Here is a 19,119-nt window from a genome sequence, read left to right as displayed (position 1 = left end):
CTAGGAGTCGTTTGCTACGATTCCTCCCACGTCTCCCAAAACGTAATCTCTTGACCTGAGTCTGAACTCTCTGGGGAAACGATCTGCACAACTAGTGGGGCGGCTGAAACACGAAACCCTAATCCAGACCAGAAATCTACAAGCCACTGTAGACCTGTTAGCTCAAGCCTTTGTTATAGGTGTCGAATACCCAACTGAGCTCGTAGCACATTTCGCGTGAAGCGTGAACAACGCTGCATGTCCTAGACGCACGCGTTCTGCTGCTCCTACACTCACTGCTGGCGGCGCAGCTTTGTCTAGATATCTTTTCACCACGCAGACCTCTACCCAGGAGGACGCGGCGCCTGCAGCTGGCCTACTCCTGAAAGTTCGTCTGCGTCTCCAACGGTTCGAGTTGGGCGGCTTTGGTTTTGTTTCATAACGACTTGACCGCACACACGACGCCGCAAAACACCCTCTACAGGTTTGTGTCTTCAAGTCCGCACATCCCCCGAAAAAAGCCACCTCGTGGCACAGATTCTCTCGCTTCTTCCATGCATCTGGAACTCACACCACGCAGGCACGACTTGCTCGACGGCCTGGGCGGCTCTGCTGCGCATTCAGCGTAACAAGTACTTCGAAACCACGCACTGACACGCAGTTGGCGACGCCGCCAACAATGACGGGGAATCGCCTACAGGCACAGCGGCCACGGCGAGACGCTGAAAGAAAACACCATCAGGAAGACACGTCGCTTTCTCAATTATCTTGGCCTTTACTCCTCGTGGATCGCGGCAGGTCCCGACAAAAACGCGGACCAAGGCAAACCTACACTCACTGGAGAAAAACATGCACTACAGGACTACGGTGTTTACGCGAAAAACCTGCAAAGTTTTGACGGACTCAAACACCCACACGTCCGAGAAAACCGGCGCCCTCGACTTCGCGGGTAGAACGCAGCCTCTGCCGGACGCCGAGAGCACCGACAGCGGAAAGGGAGCCCTGCCTTGAACCAGGGGCGCTGTCCCTGATGCGACAAATACTCCTTTATATACAGATGCTTCAGGCGTACGACCACACGAGTGCCGACCCCGACGAAAGCCTGCATTCTCACGGCACCTATTACGGCGGCCAAAGGAAAACGTCCCTCGCGCCCTCTTCGTCGCCACGCATCTCCCATCGAAAACACCTCACACATGGATAATCATCTAACAACGAACTGGATATATCTGTACGAATACATGCATATATATATATATATATATATATATATATATATATATATATATATATATATGCATGCAAAGATCCTGTGCCTATCAGCGACGCGTCAGCTATCCCTACACGAAGGCCAGCCGCTCGATTCTACGCGTTTGTGGTGACATCTAGACGGCGAGAGACGAGTGTCATTGCCTGCGGAGAGACACCGTTATCCGGAATCTAACAACAGGAGAGCGCAGCCTAACACGGGATAGATCAACGGCATGCCTCCTGGCTGCCAGATTCCACCCCGCCTCCAGAGCAAAAAAGAATTCCCTGCGAAGACATCCGCTTTCGCGTCTTCCACAGGCACCACGCGCGTTCCTGACCTACAGTCACGATCGGATGACACTCATTTGTATGCGGGCTTCTATTCTGCCCACGTGTGCCGCGAAGTCAGTGCATGCGCCTCAGACAGAAGCCACGGGTCACGCGCCGCTGCAACACATACATCTACATCTGCCTGCAGACTAGGCATTTGCCTGCAGACTAGGCATTTGCCTGCAGACTAGGCATTTGCCTGCAGAGTATGCGCAGGACTCTGCGTTCTTCTTGCGGTGTAGGTGTGGCGCTCTGGCACGGAGTACGCGTGCGCGACTGGGGCTCTGCGCGTTGGCTTCCCGCACAGCGCGGCCTGCAGTTTTGCGCGACTTTTGCCGCTACTCGGCGCTGTCGGTCGCGGAGCACTCTCTCTTCACAGGCGGCGACCACGTGTAGCTGTTCTGTTTGTAGCTGTAATATTTTTGAATCAACTCGTAGGACGCCTGCGGACCGGAGGATCCCGCCGGGTAGGGCATAGGCTCGACCTGATTCTCCTCGATTTCGTGCAGCAGCGGCGTGAAAATCCGCCACGCTTCCCGCAGCTCGTCTACAAACACACTCACAAACAATCCGTCAACAAATTACTAGCGACGCACACGCCACACTCGCGGCTACAGATATATACTTTTATACATGTAAACAGATGTGTCTGTGTCTGTACTAGCACTATTTGCATGCGGTCCTCCACGCATTCGATTATTTGAAGACGTAGCACACCGCTACGTGTATACGTGTTTGCATATGTGTAGGTACGTGTATATGTGCATGTATGTATTTGTGCCCTTGCATAGGCCTCAAAGCGACGCACCAAACCCTAAACCCCAGTGACCGCCAGTTCGCTCTGTCGGGAGCCGGCTGGCGTCCCCGGCTTGCTGCAGCTGTGGAAGCAAGACTGGCACGATGGGGGGGCCTCAACTGGAGGCGCTTCTGCGAAACGCGCCACGTGAAAAGGTTATGGGACGGCGATTCACCGGTTCTGACGAAGTTCTGCTTGTCGCCGCGAACGACGTCGAGGATGAGGCGCTCGTAGGCGTCGGGTAGGCGGTCCACGTCGAAGCGGTCCATCACTGAGGAGGCAACGGACGGGAAAAAAATTCAACTAAAGACAGAGACACCCGGGGCCTTGCATGCAGACAAACTACACACCCAGCCGCCGATCCTCGCGCTGCACAGCTGCGAACGAACGAAGGAGCCAGTCTCCAAACCCTACACCGTCGGGTGCGAGCCCTGCCTTTGCTCGATTAGACATAGACAGCGAACAGATCCGCAGAGGCACTGCGGGAGGAGACGGAACTCTGGCAGGCAGCGTACCGCTCAGATCGAGCTCGGTGGGCTGCAGCCCCGAGCTCAGCAGGCCGGGCTTCTTCGTGTGAATCTTCAGGTACACGGCTTCGTGAGGCTGCACCTGAAGAAAAAAACATTTATACATCTATATATATGTAGCGCGTAACCGCAAACATATATATACGATTATCTTTACGTAAAGAAACGCTGCAGGCCGGCCTCGCACCCCGAACGTGGAGGGAAGCTTGCGCGCAGCCTTTGGTGCAGGCGCGAAGTCAGTCGGACGGTATTTCTACGTACCCTCGAAACCTCCATATATATATATATATATATATATATTCACATATATGCATAAATATCGAGATCTTCGCCGTCTTCTTACAAGGATAACGAGCTCGTTTGGCGTGAGATTCGGTTCTCCGAAGAAAGAGTCGCCGGCTGGCGCTTCGCGCAGCTGCACGCGGACTTCCGTCTTTTTGCTTTCCAGCGCCTTTCCCGCCTGAAGCGCACACACGCACGCAACGACGCCAGGCTTCACGACACACGATTCTCCTCGCAGAGACGATCCCTGGATTTTCAACCCGATTCCGCCGTTCCCCGCTGTCGCTGTCAGGCTTTCGCTGCGGCCGCGCTTGAGCCTCGGACTGCCTGAGTCTCTTCGGTTTTTCTTCAGTTTTTCGTCCGGTTGCGTCTGAATTTTCGTTCGCTGTTTCTGCGGTTTTTGGGGAGTTTTTCGGCTTTTCGAACCTTGAAAATGAAGGGCACGCCGTTCCAGCGTTCGTTGTTGATCCAGAGGACGCACGTGCAGAACGTCGCAGTCTTAGAGTCATCGGGCACGGTTTCGTCCTGAAAGCAGGCGCACAAAGAGATGTCAAAACGCGAAGAAGTCTTCCGAAACAGCGATCCTGCTGAAGGTGATCTCGCGACAGAGTCTGCTGCCTTGCTGCTGCGGCCTCGCGCCTCTCATGGCAGCGCAGGCCTCGCAGCACGCCGGATGAAAGGCCTTTCCGCGCTGGAAAAGAGGCACCTATGGGGCGAGCGATGAAGTCACGCCAGCTTACATCGGTGTAGCCGAGCAGTTTACCGTCTGCAGACTTGGTGAACTGCCCGAGGACTGTCTCAGAAAGCTCTGCGAAAGAAAGAAAAACAGAAAAATGCGGCGAGATGAAAGCAGGTGGAGTCCGCTTTCTCCCAGTGCACGACGCATATTCCTCCGACAGCTGCGGCTATGCATGCTGATGAAGGGTCCGCTCCTCGACAGATTTAACCCTCCCCTACATATACGCATACGCATCTATACACATACATAAATATCTCGATATATATGCACCTATATACAAACATGTACCTATATATATCTGTATATGGCTCTCGGTGCCGCTGCGCATAGAGCGTGCAACGGCGTTGTCATCTTAGACTACACATGAATACATTTATTTTTTCACATAGACATATGTACAAATATATATATATATATATATATGCACGGGCGTCCACGTATGAGAGGCCTATTCCGGTAGACACGGCCGGTCTCCTTTTCGCGCTGCAGGATGTCTCTTCGCAGCCGAACGGGCTCCTTCTGAAGCGCGAGGGAATCTCCGTCGCCCTGAACTGCGCTTGAGACACGCAGATTTCTGCGTCAGGGAATCGCGAACAGGCAGGCTTCGTGACTCTCAAGTCTTTTTATTTGCATGCGTACTGACTGGTGGCATCTGCTTGAGGACTTTCACTTTCTCGTCGCGAATGTCGTCGTCCTTCAGCGACGCTGGTCGCTCCATGGCGACGAGTGTGAGCAGCTGAATCATGTGATTCTGCATCACGTCGCGAATAATGCCTGAAGAGATGTCGCGCGACAGACAACGCGGCCGCCGCGCATGCAACGCCAACGAGACGAACCACTCGGTAACCCCGCCAGATGAGCCCGCGCACCGCGGCCTCTCGAAGCCTCTGACTCAGCCACGTGAAGAAGAGAGAGAAGGACGAAAAAGCCATGCAGGCCGCGAAATGTTTGAGAAGCACGTCGAGCTTCCGGCCGCCAGCGCAGGCAGCGCGCGCAGAGCCTCCCTCCTGCTCACCGTAGTTGTTGAAGTACCCTCCACGCCCCCAGGTGCCGCCCTCCTCTTTGAAGGTGATCCTGACGCTGTGCACGTAGTTTCTGTGGAAAAGCTGAAGGAAAAAAAGCGTGACGCGCAAAACCGAGGGTCTCGAAACCTGAAAACACTTTCCATGCACGCGTCACGACGCGCGCGCCTAGTATAGTCTGTGCAGAGAGAACCGAGGCTCGCGAGATGAACGCATCACAAGATGAGGAGACCTCTTGAGCGGAAGGAACGTGACTCAGCGACGACGCACGAGTGAACTGCAAACGCAGCCAGCCACGCAGACTTTGAGTGACGAGATGGTGAGACAGAAAGTGGAACACAAAGAGAAAAACGCGGCGAAGGCGGCACACGCGCCCGCGCGAAGTCGCATGTCGCACGGAAGAGAAAATGCCCGCGAGATACAGTTGACGGTTTAGACTCGCTTTGACGCACCGGCATGAAGGCCACGTTTGCGAAGCGTAGCGCAATCAGACTCAGCGCCATCTCCTTCCCGAGGTAGTGATCGATACGGAAAATCTGAGAAAAACGGAAAAATCAAACTCTCGTCTTCTGCAGAGGCGACTCGAAGTCACACACGCGCCACCTTGTCTGCAGCATGATGTCAAAGGCTGCATGCACGAAGAATTACGCGTACGTATATCAGTAAGTATATGCACGTTTATGGATTCAAACATATACGTGTATATATATATATGTTGCAAGAATACATAGGTAATCATCAATGTGTGTGTATGACTAGAGAGATATAGAGGTGCTCTCGCTGAGCGCTTGACGAAGCGACTTCGTGGGCTTCGCCGAGAACGTCCACTGGAGGGGGTGGGTAGCCCTTCTTTTCAAATTCCCTCTCTTTGAAGACGTTGCTTGCGATTGACGAGTCGCCCATGAATTTCGCCACCTTTACCTCTCGCTCTTGGAGAAGTGTCATGATGCTCGCTGCGAGCTTGTCTGACGTCTCCAGGTCGCGGCCAAAGGGCTTCTCAACAATCACCCGATTCCAGCCTGAAAAAATTTAACACGAGCTTGCGCACAACGCGCCTCGCCTCCTCGCGATATTTAGACAGACAGACAGCCGACAGGAAAATCCCGGAATGCTTTACGCCGGTGTGGGACCCCCCCCGCCAAGGAGAGCTCGACGTTCTGGCACGCCACGGCAGGCGACGCCGCAGGAGCGACGCAAAGGTTAAAGAAATCCGCGTGTGCGACGCGCTGTACGCGGCCTTTCTCAGCGGCTCAAAGACCGCCGCGCATCGGAGGCAACTCAAGTCAAGTCTTTCCCAATCGCCCTTCTTCCTTTCTTTCTTCTCGTCTCCTTGCACTGCGTTCCCGTCAACACACAACGTGCGCGGCTAGTGCATGACCCGCAGCGTCTCGAGCAAGCAGACACGGACTCAGCGCATACATCCATACATGCACATACAAATTCCAATATCGATATATACATATGTACGTGTGCAGGTACAAATTTATATAGAAAGGCTGAGCCTCCACTTAACGCCACTGTGCCTTTATTTTATTTTTCCTACCATTTTCGTTCCAGCATGCGTGGCAGTAGCTCCTCACGCTCGGCAGGTAGACCTCTGGCGGCAGCGCGAGATACAGGAGCCTGCCAACGTGCTTTGCGCCCCCCTCGGCCTTCGCTAGCACTTTTGCGAGTTCGCCGAAATCCTCGGTGCTGTCGTATTGGCCTGACCTGAGGCGAAAGCGAACAGAAGGAAGACAGCGACACCAGCATGCGGAGGCGCAACGCTGGCGTGACCCCGAAGCGGGAGACGAAGGCCGAACCAAGCTGAAAGACGAGGTGAAGGATGGAGAGACCGAAAGGCAGATACAGCTGAGGAGAAGGAAAACCCCCCAAATCGCGAAAAAGAAGACAGCCGAGGCGTCAGGCAAAAGACGCACACACTGGCTCTCGCTCGCGCGAACTTCGAAGGAGCGGACGGAAACAGAAGCGATTAGCCGAACGCCTCTCACTCCTATCTAGCCCAAAGTCGTAAAAAAATCGACACAAACGGGAGAACGGCACAACAGTCACTCCGGCTCAAGATTTGCTGCATTTCAAGGGACACGCTACGCCAAGACAGCAGAAAACAGCTCTGGAATTGACATCTTGAACCGGGCTCGACAGTTTAGATCGAGGCTTCCTTGTCCGCCCTCCGAACTATGCAGCACTCTGGGTGTTGAATCGATTCTCTTCACTCATCGAAAGGTACGAATCGCCGAAGCGATGGACTGCGAATGCGCCTTGCGCAGGAATCGTCCTCACACGTAAGTGCAGTGACTTTTGAACTGCGAGAGGAGGTTGCCAGAACTCCCTTTGCGGCAGAAGAAGGAACTCAGCGGTCTGCAAACAACGAAAACAGAGCAAACGCTTCTCTGCCCGTCCGAGTGCTTCACGAGGCGACGCAGAAGACACGCGAAGAAAAATATGACGGACGACCCCACCATCGTTGAAACCGCGAGCCTCAAAGGGCGACCCAAGGTGCCACGCTCCCGAGACAGTCGCTTTCGATTTCAAACCTCTCTGACGCCGTTCGCCTGCATTCGCTCCGCGCGCGTGTCTCTCACTTCATGCCTGGAACGATCTTCTCCCACAGCTGCTCAAACGTCATCTTCGAACGAGCGTAACCCTGAAAAGTACACAAACCCCAGAGGGAAACGAGGCTCAGTCGCGACGCAGACTCCGCTTGTTTTTGTTTTCGACAGAGCACCCCATCTTGCGGTCTTCGCCTCGGTGGAATGCGGATGAGAATCGACAGCAGGCCGTTTCCCTCGTGAGAACCGATTCCCGGACGACACTGAATTCGCAGCCCAACACCGCTGGCTGCCTCGGCGTGTCTGGTTCAAGAGAAGCACTTTACGAAGCGTGCACGCTCCCCTGACATCGTCCTGAAGAAAAACGTTTTTGTTCATCGTGTCCGCGCTTCGCTTCGGTGAGGCTGTGCGCGTGCCGCCCGGGCCTCCCGCGTCCGACACGGACGCGCCCGTCCTTGTTTTGGAAAGAAGTGACTTTTTTCTTTCCACGAAGACCTACCACAATCTGGAATGCGGGCGGAAGAAGCCCTTCGCAGAAGAGGCTAAACAGCGCACGGCTGCGAGACGCACAAACAGCGAAACGAGAATGTTCATGGTTCAAGGGATGCGCAATAGGAATCTTCAAAAACGCTCGTGTGACGCTCTTCACGGCTTGACGGCGTCGTTTCGAGGCCTGAGTCTGAGGCGAGTGGAAAAAGGCTGAAGGCCCCGGGAAATCCAGCCCCCACGAAGGCTCATGGCGCTTTATACATCGAAAAGGCCACACATATACTCAAACAAATATATGTATCTATACATATGCATTGCTACATGTATGCCTATACTCGTATCTCTGTGTACACAACACTGCTACAAGCACGCGCTGCCGCTTCAGTTTGTTTCTCTGCTTCTTCGACGCACTCTTGCGCCCGCGGAGGCAAATACTTGAAAAAAATCTCTCACAGCCATCCGCAAGCCCTGTACACGTATATATATTTCTCATATACACATATACAGGAATAAATGTATATATGGCTGTACACATACACATACACAGATAAATGCATATATATAAATATATATATCCAGGCTCGGAGGTGTGTTTGAAGGTGTATTGGCTCACTATGTCTTTTTCTGAGCGAGGTCACCGCTGGCGCCCAGGATGATGACCGAGAGAAAAGTGTTTCTGTCGCGCAGCTCCTGCTGCATGCGCACCTCGTCGACGTCCAGCGGCGGGCTCGCCACGACGCGCACGTTCCCGGACTGCAGAACTGCCAGTGCGGGGTGCTCCAGGACGGTCTGCGCGCGCCTCACGCAGAAGAAAAAACCGAAAAAAATGCCGCAGAAGCAAAGGCAAGAGGCCTCGCAGCGTCGCCAAGACGGGCGAGCCAGGCTCGAGAAAAGGCGAGGCTCGCGCATTCGCGAATGCGGAGTAGCCAGCGGCATCTCTTTTGGCGCAGAAGCGCGCACGCGCGACTCACAGGCGCTGCACCAGACGCTGCGGCCTCGCTCACGCAGCTCGCGAAAGCAAATCAGCCGGCGGCGCGTGGGGACGACGGCCCAGTGAGACCACGGAAGAATGATATTTTCTGCAGAGGCGCGCGACGCTTGCAGCAGAATCGTCTTTTCTGCAGAGACGTGAGGGACAGGCAGAGTCCGAACGGGAGTGACGCGCGCACGAGACGCACCCACGCGACGAGATGCAGAGGAGAGGAGTGGAGGCGAGATAAATAAAAAGAAAGTAGCACAGAGCGCATGCAGTGCCCCCAAGAAACCGAATGCGCCTGGCGGAAGCGCCGCGCGCGAGCTTCGGCAGTGAAGAGCGTACCTTCGGGCGAGAGTTGTCCTGCATCTCCCGCCAGAGACGAATCTTCTCCTCGCCTTTGAGAAAGAAAAGCTTCTTGTGCGCGCCGCACAGCAGCTGAAGCGAAATCGTGATTCTGTCTGAGACAGGAAATCTGGAAAAAGAACCGAGCAAACAGCCGCCTGTCCCTCTTCGATGGACCCTCCCTCCACACGTACTGCGATACCGCAGTTCCTAACTTCACCTACTCTGTATGCCTGACTGCAGACTCTCAAGGTATGAACATTCTATCACACTTGTGAATACTATGTCCATTCACACACACCGCGCTCGCGACAGCCTCGGATTCACAACTCCAAAAAACGACAGCGCCCGCCACACGCAGTGTCCCCCGCGCGGGCGTATAATCCGATGAGCAGACGGAGAGCAGATATATATATATATATATATATATATATACGACCTACGTGTGTATATCTATATAAATCTATATATGGACTTATCGAAATACATGTATTTGTACAGTGTGCACGTCGATCCTCGTGGTTCTTGTGGCGCGAATGTGGCGCTGCGGGCTGACCGGTCTTGGCGCGTGTGCAGGACGACGGAGGTCGGGTTCATCTGCTCCTTCAGCTGCTCCTCAGAGAGCGGCGGGAAAATCGAGGCGATGTGCGCGTCGGGTCCCAGGCCCAGCGTCACGAGGTCGATACTCTGCGTCGAGGAGAGAAGCTCGAGGAGAGCCTGAAGAGCGAAGCGAAGAAGAGCGCAAAAAGAGAGAAAAGATTCTCACACACCGCCAAGGCCGCCTCCTCTCCAGCTACCCTAACCCTAAACCGCATCGAGCGCTCTCGCCCGGTGGGCAGTCTGCGCCTGCGAGGCAGGTGCAGACAAGTCGAGTTCTCCTGCCCGCTAGCTCGACCCGCGCGCGCCTCACGCTGTGGTATCTGACGATGCACTCGTCGAGCGGGAGCGTGGTGTCGGGAAATATCAGGTTCGCCTCCGGGATGTGCAGTGCCTCGTCAGGATCGCAGGCGGCGCCCTCGCGGTCGCAGGCGACGCCGTTGGGCTGTCCGAGGAGGTGTTGGCGAATTTTCAGCTGATTCGAGTCCGGATGATCCGGCGGCACGTAGCGCTCGTCTACCAAGAAGAAGTAGACACGACTCCAGTCGACTTCTGCGCCCAGATGCCGGCGCTGCTCATCTTCCTCGATCTGCTGCTGCAGCGACGGCGACCAGTCTGACGCAAAGTCCGAGGCCGCGCGGGCAAAGCCCTGCTCTGCGGCGGAGAGCGCCAAATGCCGCAGTGCGGTGTAAATCGGCAGCGGCGTCGACCCTCCTGCGAGGAAGGAAAACACCGCGCGCCCACGCGAAAGCCACGAAATAAGAAAAGGAACGCACACACACGCGTAAACGGGAACGAAGGCCGGTCACTGGCAAACGCATGCGCACGCAAGCCTCCAGACAAACGTGTATATGTGCATGAGCATAGGTAAGGAGAGGTGCAAACATATACACGCACATACATATATATACCAGTGGGTACGCCAATGTGGACAGCCATAGATGTATATATAGAGACGATTATGTACTTATATATAGGTATATGTATATATATGAATTTGTATACGTAGGCGAAAACAACGCACGCGCATGAAAGAAGCGAGAGAACCAGCTGAAGAACGCTCGCGTGGCTGCGGGAGACGACGACAGAGTAAAAAGAGGAGTGGGACCCCACGCCGCACACACGTCCGCCCATGCTTGCAAACAATCGTATATACATGTATGTATGTATGTTTCTGAAACTGAACATATACATGTACATATATGCACGTGTGTGTGTGCATATGCCGGCGAGCAGGCGGGTTGTGCTTTCGAGCCGTTGGGGCGCCGCGACAGCCGGAGACGCGCAAAGATCACGTCACAAGAGTTAGTCGCGCGGAATCTCTGGCCTCTGCTTTCTCTTTCTGTGTTTGATTGCCTTCGCGGGCTCACCGGACAAGCCCACGACTACCTTGGCGTATCCGCTTTCTGCGAGTTTCCGCTGAATGCAGCTGAGAAGCAGGTACGCGCCGTGAGCAACAAACGCCTCTTCGGTGCGGCAGGACACTTCGCGTGGGCGCTCTGGAATGTCGAAAATGCCTCGCGTGGCGACAGGCGCGCCCGATGCGAGCGGCTGCAGCGACCCAACCGAGAAGGTCTGAAAGACGCCGCTTGCACTCTGCGAACCTGAGACGCACACAACGCAACGCCACAGCGGCATGCATGGAGAGAAGCCGCCGCTGAAGAAGATCTCTGCAACTCAAATCAAAAAACAAAGACAACAGAGTTCCTGAACATGCAAGATGACTACGCTTGTGAGATACAGAGAGGGGCTCCCGCGCGCGGTCTGCACGGTTCTGAAGCGGGTTCTACGAAAGGGGAGGTTGAGGTGAACAGCTACGGCTGCAGAGACGCAGAAGAAGAAGGCGGGAGAGAAAGAGAGATGCCTCGCCCTTGCATGCACTGATTGAAGGAGCCCATGGCACAAAGAGACCTGCAGGTCCCCCCTACCCTCCATGTTGTCGAGTGGCTGTCTGGTGCGTAGGTTGCGGATCCGAAGACAGTCCTGAGCAGAGACAAAAAAGAAAGAGAGGCAGGATCGAGGAACTTATGCAGAGAAGACCGTGTGTAGCAACGGGAGATCCGCCTAGGAGGCGTCGCGCATTCACAAGAGACGGAAGCGCCCGCAGGAGGAAAGAAATGTATGCATGTGTGTATGGGGCGCTTGCACGCCTGCAAACACACCCGCTGTACAGATGCATACACAGACATGTGCCCGACCGGTCCACAAGCCTTCGCACATGAGACACGCCGAGTTACATACCTAATTACAGAAAGTGAATCAGCATCAATGAGCGGAGATCTGATTCTACAGGACGCAGTGCACACACGCGAGCCAGTGAAGATGGCTCCGTAGGGCGACTCCACGCCACGGAAATCTCGAGTAGGTCCTCCTCTGTCTTTCGTTTGGTGCTCCGGGTTCGGGGTTTAGAGGGTGAGGCGGCTGCATTCACTGCTGAAAGCGCCATTCGAATACGCGGCATGCAGGAAGCTGTCCTGAATGCGGTGGAAATTCCGGTTGCCTCGACGGACGAAATGCCGAAGAAAGGAGCTCGGTTTTCCTCGCCTGCGGTGAGAGAATTCGCTTTTATGGTCGTTCGTCTGCCGCGCCCGCGCCTCTCCGCTCTCGCGACGAAACATACACGCAGTTCTCCAGTCGGCGGTGTGCTAGAGTCCAAAAAGCTCGCTTTTGATGCGATGCGATGCGCAAGGCCGGCAGGAAAGAGGGAAATGCAATTCAGGTAATCGCCGAGTCCGTAAGAGCTACAGAGGTGTCCTCTGCATTCTTGAAGGACTCAATAGCGACCTCCTTCTCTCGCTTGGTTCGGACGGGCTCAGGTCAAGCTGGCTGCGCGGCGATCGAGCCGCCGGCCGCGCGGCAGACCTCTGGTTTCGCCGCGGAAAAATGGCGGAATGTTGGTTGCCTCTGCTTCGAGGGAAGCAAAAACAGCAATCATTCCTGGGTGTGGGAGGAAAAACCTGAAGAATCACCTAACTTCGTCAGAATCCGACGGCTCGCGCTCGGGCGCGACAGGTGGTGGCGGGCGCATACAAAGGGAACGAAGAGTCTGTACAGGAAAAGCGTTCAGTAGCGAGGCACGTAGTTGGCGAAGGAAAACCAGGCAGAGAGTGCCGCACGCTTACCTCTTGCGTTCTTGCCAATGACGCCGAATTCGCGAAGTTGGAGAAAGTGCTTTTTCTCCGAAAGAAACTGAAAAACGGGAGAGACTAGCCAAAACCACACTCCAGACTACGTGCGCATGTGCAGCACACCGACGCGCGCGTCTCCGGCGTGGACAAGCTCAGTCCACTCGTGGCCGTTCGAGGCGCGCGCTGTGCGAGTCAGAAGCACGCGAAGCGCGCGATTGCCTGTCTGAACGGCAGAGCGAGGGGGGCGCCACAGATGCGGCACGGCGCAGTAAGCAAGTTCAGCGACTCCGCTCCTCCTGGCGACGGTTGCTCCCTACAGTTCCTGAGGCATGCTGCGGTATTTAGTTCGCTCGAACGAGCTCGCGATCGATGTCACCTGCGCGCTCGCGAGAAGCTGCAACGCACACTGTGCAGGCCAGATGTGCAAGGCTACAGAGAATGACCGGGTGTGTTGCTGCTTGTTTGCTGTCGGTCTCGCGTCAGCAATTAGCTTTACGTGAAACCTATTCGACGCCCGCAAGGGCGTAAAGCATGCATCCGTGCGACGACAACTCTCGCAACACGGACGGGGGTGAGGCGCGGGCGACCGGCTCGCTTCATTGGGCAAGCAGGTTCGTGTCAACAAAGCCGCTACCGCCCCATTCGGCAGCAGTGTAGTTATCTCACACGCACACAGAATCCGCACCTCGATACAAGCTGCAATACCCCGTATCGCTCGCAGGTGCTCAGTTGCTCGGCGTCTGAGGTTCCGTCGATTTCGTAGACCCGCACGTGCTGCAATGCAGCAGCTCTGAGCGCTCCAGTCGTTTGACAGCAGGAGTCTGCGACCATCGAGAGCATGGATTGTGGAGCAGAATGGTATCCGCGTTCAGAGGAAACACCATTGCTGTAGCCCGAAAAGCAGTCTAGGTGCCGCCCCTCTCTCTTCGTCGGAACGAGGAAGAACGTCATCTTCAAATGCCTCCGATGATGGCGTCGCGAAAACAAGAAGCGTGCCTGTCTGCATTCCTGGGCATAGAGGACTGTGCATCTGCACCACCGTTGCTTCTCGGGTACACGCGCTGCCGGATGCTGCGTAGTTGTGGGAAGTTTAGAAGATGCATGAACAGAGGCCCTGACGGCTATCGTGGTTTCGTGCCCCCTCCCTTCCCCCCCCCCCCGCCCCCCCCCCCCCCCCCCCCACCCTAAACCCTAAAGAGTCCCACGCGAGGTAGTGTGGCCTATATTTTGCGCCACCTCCGCACTTGGTGCTCACCGTCGTGCTTCGGGTGTGGTAAGGCCAGATGGTGACACCTCGGTGAAGCTTGGCAGCTGCTCCGCCGGCAGCTCCATTTCACTACATTCCACAGCGGCACACTGCCAGCGCTCATCTGTGTGAGGTCCGTAGTTCGTAATGAGCATGAAACATTGAATTGTTGGTTGCAGACACTGCGTTGCTATCAGTCATTGTGGAGTTACACCATCAAAAATTTGTATCCAGCAACTGTTTATTTGCGATGACAGTAAGCGCAGAGGACAACTACCAGAGAAGCCACACGGACTGGGCTGCCGCATCTACGTTAAAGGGGCAAGATAAGCGTACTTCCGACAGAGTGTGGTGCTTTGTACACGCCATGCATGATCCCTCTGTGACAGTAACGACTTCATTGATGCAGGAGTCCCGACGGTTTCCATTACGCTGATATTTGCGGCTGCGTGATAGGCTCAAATGACTCCAAGAATGGTGCCTCATCTGTTTCCTGCAGTTCTTCCGTTTCTTCCTTCCTGCCCTTTTCCCTCTTTGTTTCCTTTTTCTCCTTCTTCTCCCTTTTCTCTTTTTTCTTCTTCTTCTCCTTCTCTTCATTGGGCGGTTCCTCTTCCTGTTCTTCCGTGATCGTCTCGAAGCGAAGAGCGAGCTCAGACGCCGGGATCTCTGTGCTCTCCTCGCACACTGTGACGCCACAGAAACGTGAAACACAGGAGGTGTAGTTAAGTGTTTTAAAGCGCTCACTGAAGAGGACGGAAACTCTCCAGTTCGCTACCGCAACGCGCAACCCCTGGAGGAGTGAAATATCTTAGGGATAGCACGACAGGCGTAGAGAACAGCGAAAGGTATTTCGCACAACTCTGTTTCTGCAACATACTGTCTACCACTTCCTCCCAAAATATCTAAGGCTGAAGACGTCCTTCGCTTTGGCAGGTGCGCGGTTCGTATGTCGTGTGAGGAGGGACGTACGGACTTCTACGGGGCATACGTTGCCCACTTTTCCATCTTGGCCGGCGAAAGAGATTGAAACTTCGAACTTGGAGATGTATCGACCGGGCCGGCTGCAAACTATGAAGACGAAGTCGCGGCGGACGTCCCTCATGTTGGATACCTCAGCGACAGACACCAAAGGTTTTCGGTTGTTGTCGTGGTTGCCCTTGATGAAGGCTTCGAATAAGTCGTTTCGTATTATCGAGGGCGACTCGCTGCGATTTGACAGATCCAGAATCACAGTCCCCAACGGAGAGTAGGCGACTGCAACTGGGATAAGACACTTAATCTGAGCCTCCCATTTTGCATTCATGACATTCATACCAAACTGCGCGGGGTTCTGCAGTCCCACTGAGCCAAGTAACGGAGTTTTATTCAGGGGGAGCAACTCAGCAGCAAGCTGGGCCAAATCGAAGAGCACATCCAAGCCCTCTGGAGTCTTCGTCTGTTCAGTCTCTTGCAGGGTTCGGAGTAGTCGGACCCTGCCAGAGCCCGATCCTGACTCTCCATCAGGGAGCGAAGGTTCTCCTAGCAGCCTGGCCAACAGGGCATCAACTTGCTTGTCATCGAGCGATTGAATCTGGTGCATAAGGGCTGACTCGACCGTCGTCTCAGGAGCGTGGGCTCGTGCTGAAGCAGGTGTCGGCAGACTACGTTTCTCTATGCGCTGTTTATCTCTCTGCGTCAGCGAAATATTCGGAGGTGGAAGACCGTCCATCCTATCCGCCCGTGCGGATGGCTTTATCACAGGAGGCGCACCTGCCGGAGACTCCTGGTCATCGTTGTGGGCTTCCGCATCCGCATCTCTCGGAGCGATTATCGTCGGGTCTGTCTCGCGAAGCGTCGAACGAACCTCTTTGTACGCGCGAGGCCTGAATGGTGAGTCCGTCGTGATCTCACCCGCAGGAGACTTCGACATGTCTGCTCCTCTCGTTGAGTGGTTGTGGTGCGCGTGTGCTTCTTTCCTTACAGACTCACTCGTGTCGTCGAATGACAAATCTGCCTTGACAGTGTTGTTCGGCTCGTCATAGACAGACTTTGCGACCATCACAGCTTGCCCTTGGTGATTCATGTCAAGCTCGTATTGAATCAACCCTCCATTGATGGAGGCCTGCGGATGCGTCCGTCGGGAACTGAACTCTTTTCCAGTTCCCGTGGCTTGAACTCCGGAATCCGTGTTGATCCTCGTAGACTTGAACGAAAAAGCCTCATTTACCGACGGGGTGTTGTAGAGAGTTCCAATCTCGCTGGCCTCGGGTAGGTCGACTACTCGCTGTGGACCGGGAGGTGCCCACGCACGCATGTCTGCTGTCACAAAGTATCCGCCTGGCGTTACGATATTCGACGGCTGCCGAAGCTCCGACGGCTCTGCACACACACGGAGCAGAAGATGGCAGATTGATCGAGTGTGCGTGCAAGGCCTGTACTAGTCCACTGCTCTTCAGAACCACGATGTGTGTGGCTTTCACACCGGCATTACGACAGGGAAGCTCTGCACCCCCGCACATCACGAGCACCTCCAGTGTCGCAACGGACACACATGTCTGTTTGGAGGGACCGGGAACACACGGGGGCGCCTTACCGCAGAAGTTGGGATTGAACAGGGTTTTGATTGGCGGCTTCAACTCAGGGGCCAGGGCACTCCATACGCCGTCGATCATCCCTGCTGCCACTGCTGGGCTAGCGGACAGGAAACCACCTGATCCGCGTATAGGCTGCCCCAGCAGCTGTCCAACGCCAAGACCGTTTCCGCCAAAAAGCCCGGTTCCTTTACCGAACCAAGCTGTGGAATATCCAGTGCAGGTATGGAACGGCGGACAGTCCGAATTATTGCTGCATTTGATTAGATCACACGCGGCGCCAAGGCACAAGAACTCAGGTGAGAACATGGACCCAGACTGGGCCGACGATGGTGTCGCCCAAAACCAGTTCCCCACGTAGACAAGAAAAGCCCACGAGGAACTGAGGGCAAACTTCCAGCGAAAGGGAAACCTTAGCCAATGCATCCTATCCCAAGCGGTGACACCATTAACCGGCATTTCAGCGAGCGCCTCACAGAGCCGGCGCAGGATGGGCTCCGACGTAGCTGTAGACGGGTTCGGAACGGTCGCACAGTAGTAGCGCACCGCGTGAGCCAGATACAGTCGACTCCCTCGGTAGGAGCGATTCACGCGAAATCTGCCGAAAGGACTTTATAGCGGCGAAAACAGTACGGCTTAATCGTGGTTATGGATCATGCGGTCTACTTACTCGCACAGCATGGGGGTGAAAGCTAGATATCAGGCCTCTTCACGAACCTCGTTTTTATCGATGGTCAAATGTTGCCGGCAGTGCGCCAAATATTCCTCACAAGGCATTAGAGACTGACTTCGTAATTGCAGCTCAGCTAGCTCTGTCACTGCACGCCGAGCCGATGAACGAGCACCGATCAGTCTGCCTCAGACACGCCGCGTGCATAAACGACACTCCGCACGCTGTACCGCCCACGTGATAGTTCAGTTCGTTGCGCTAAAGCCTGTCCAGACTGTGACTCGCGTACAGACTCTTCGTTTTGCGATGTGCTCAAGAAGTCTTATGGTCTTATTGAACTGCTGATGCTGGGCACACCTCCAGTTGCAACTACGCCAGAACGGCTACGACTTGCATGAAGCTCCGTATCGCCGTTTATTGCTAGCTCAGAACAAACTCCAAAGTGGAGGACAAGCGCACTGAGGGCACCGCAGTTCTGCTCGTATCGCACAGGCCACATCTTCGATATATCTCTGACAGAACGCAAGAGAGGAGCTGATATTGCGACACGACAACATTTAGTCTCCCTTCATCTTGGCACAGGCACGGATGAGTTTGTTGCAAGACAGTCGAGTTGCAATACTTGCTTCCGCCCCTTCGTAACCGTTAACGTGAAAAAATCTGGTGGATTCAACAAATAAACGAACTCGAGACGCGTTCTCTTTCGTTCCCAGGCCTTCGTCGACAGTGCCGCTGGCATGTGAGAAGTGACGTCTAGGAAGCTTACACTAGCAATGCTTGCCACATTCGTAACCCCTCGCGAAGTTGAGGCACGTGACGCCTCCTATCGGACCACTCTTCGTCGTCCATCAGCCAACCTGTTCATCGCCACTTTCCGTGCTGCGTTTGTTTCTGCCTGTGGTTTACTTTCTTCCTCCGTTCTATGCCGGTTTGCCGCTTAACATATCATTCGCCTCTATCCATTCCATCGTCATTTCGACCACACAGCCTTCCATCGATGTCTATCGTTCCCATACATGAGATGCACCCCTTCACTCTGACGATTCATCCTCCCACTGAGCGGCTCCAGTTATCAGGAGAGCCGACGTGTTATTTTCTGGCTGAGGTCCGAGGTGGTGTTACGTCACCTATCTATTAGGGCTACGGCAGGACCGTTATGGCCTTCGAGAAGCGCTGGGCAAAACTTGAACCGTAAGTTCGGCAAAAATACCTTTTCCGATATAGAAGCCAAACATCACGTGTAGATAAACGTCCTCCCTGGAACCACCTACACGTGCCTGTATAACTGTAGAGCTGCGTGAATTGCTTCAGCCTTTGGCCACCGAAAACGGCAGCCTAGCCCACATTTTTCCAGCGTGGCAGCGCCAGGCAGACACAGCCAAATGCTTGCGAATTCACTACTTTATATGCATGTGTGCTTTGTGTAACCATGCAAGTCAATGTCTGGTATATCTTTCGCACCTTTATCCCTCAAGTTACTCCTTCACCGGCGCGGCGTGTTCCGTCTTCCTCGCACGAAGTCACCGATCAGTCGCGAAGCCCACGACTGAACGGGTATCGCACGTACATGGTGGCCCTCGCTTTTTCAAAGCAGAATTACTAAGAAACTCTGAAGTGCTGTTA

At 54.7% G+C, this 19,119-nt stretch overlaps 2 protein-coding genes across 2 annotated transcripts; both read right to left on the bottom strand.

Annotated features, from left to right (window-relative positions):
• Positions 1–1,898: 1,898 nt before the first annotated feature.
• On the bottom strand, positions 1,899–12,910 carry BESB_027450 (glucose-6-phosphate 1-dehydrogenase; the record flags this gene model as incomplete). The annotated part of the gene is made up of 21 exons (XM_029361419.1): positions 1,899–2,107; positions 2,532–2,627; positions 2,872–2,965; positions 3,227–3,343; positions 3,592–3,690; positions 3,906–3,973; positions 4,544–4,678; positions 4,920–5,010; positions 5,379–5,462; positions 5,848–5,945; positions 6,470–6,636; positions 7,210–7,287; positions 7,512–7,573; positions 7,978–8,035; positions 8,581–8,756; positions 9,286–9,415; positions 9,842–10,002; positions 10,196–10,596; positions 11,253–11,486; positions 11,811–11,865; positions 12,857–12,910. The coding sequence occupies 21 exons, from the start codon at positions 12,908–12,910 to the stop codon at positions 1,899–1,901; spliced, it is 2,667 nt and encodes an 888-aa protein (XP_029215319.1).
• A 1,773-nt stretch (positions 12,911–14,683) lies between these two features.
• On the bottom strand, positions 14,684–17,135 carry BESB_027440 (uncharacterized protein; the record flags this gene model as incomplete). The annotated part of the gene is made up of 3 exons (XM_029361418.1): positions 14,684–14,940; positions 15,226–16,614; positions 16,829–17,135. The coding sequence occupies 3 exons, from the start codon at positions 17,133–17,135 to the stop codon at positions 14,684–14,686; spliced, it is 1,953 nt and encodes a 650-aa protein (XP_029215318.1).
• Positions 17,136–19,119: the final 1,984 nt, after the last annotated feature.

The sequence above is a fragment of the Besnoitia besnoiti genome, assembly GCF_002563875.1.
Source record: "Besnoitia besnoiti strain Bb-Ger1 chromosome Unknown contig00015, whole genome shotgun sequence".
Classification (NCBI taxonomy): domain Eukaryota; phylum Apicomplexa; class Conoidasida; order Eucoccidiorida; family Sarcocystidae; genus Besnoitia; species Besnoitia besnoiti.
This window is presented reverse-complemented; position numbering and strand designations above follow the sequence as displayed.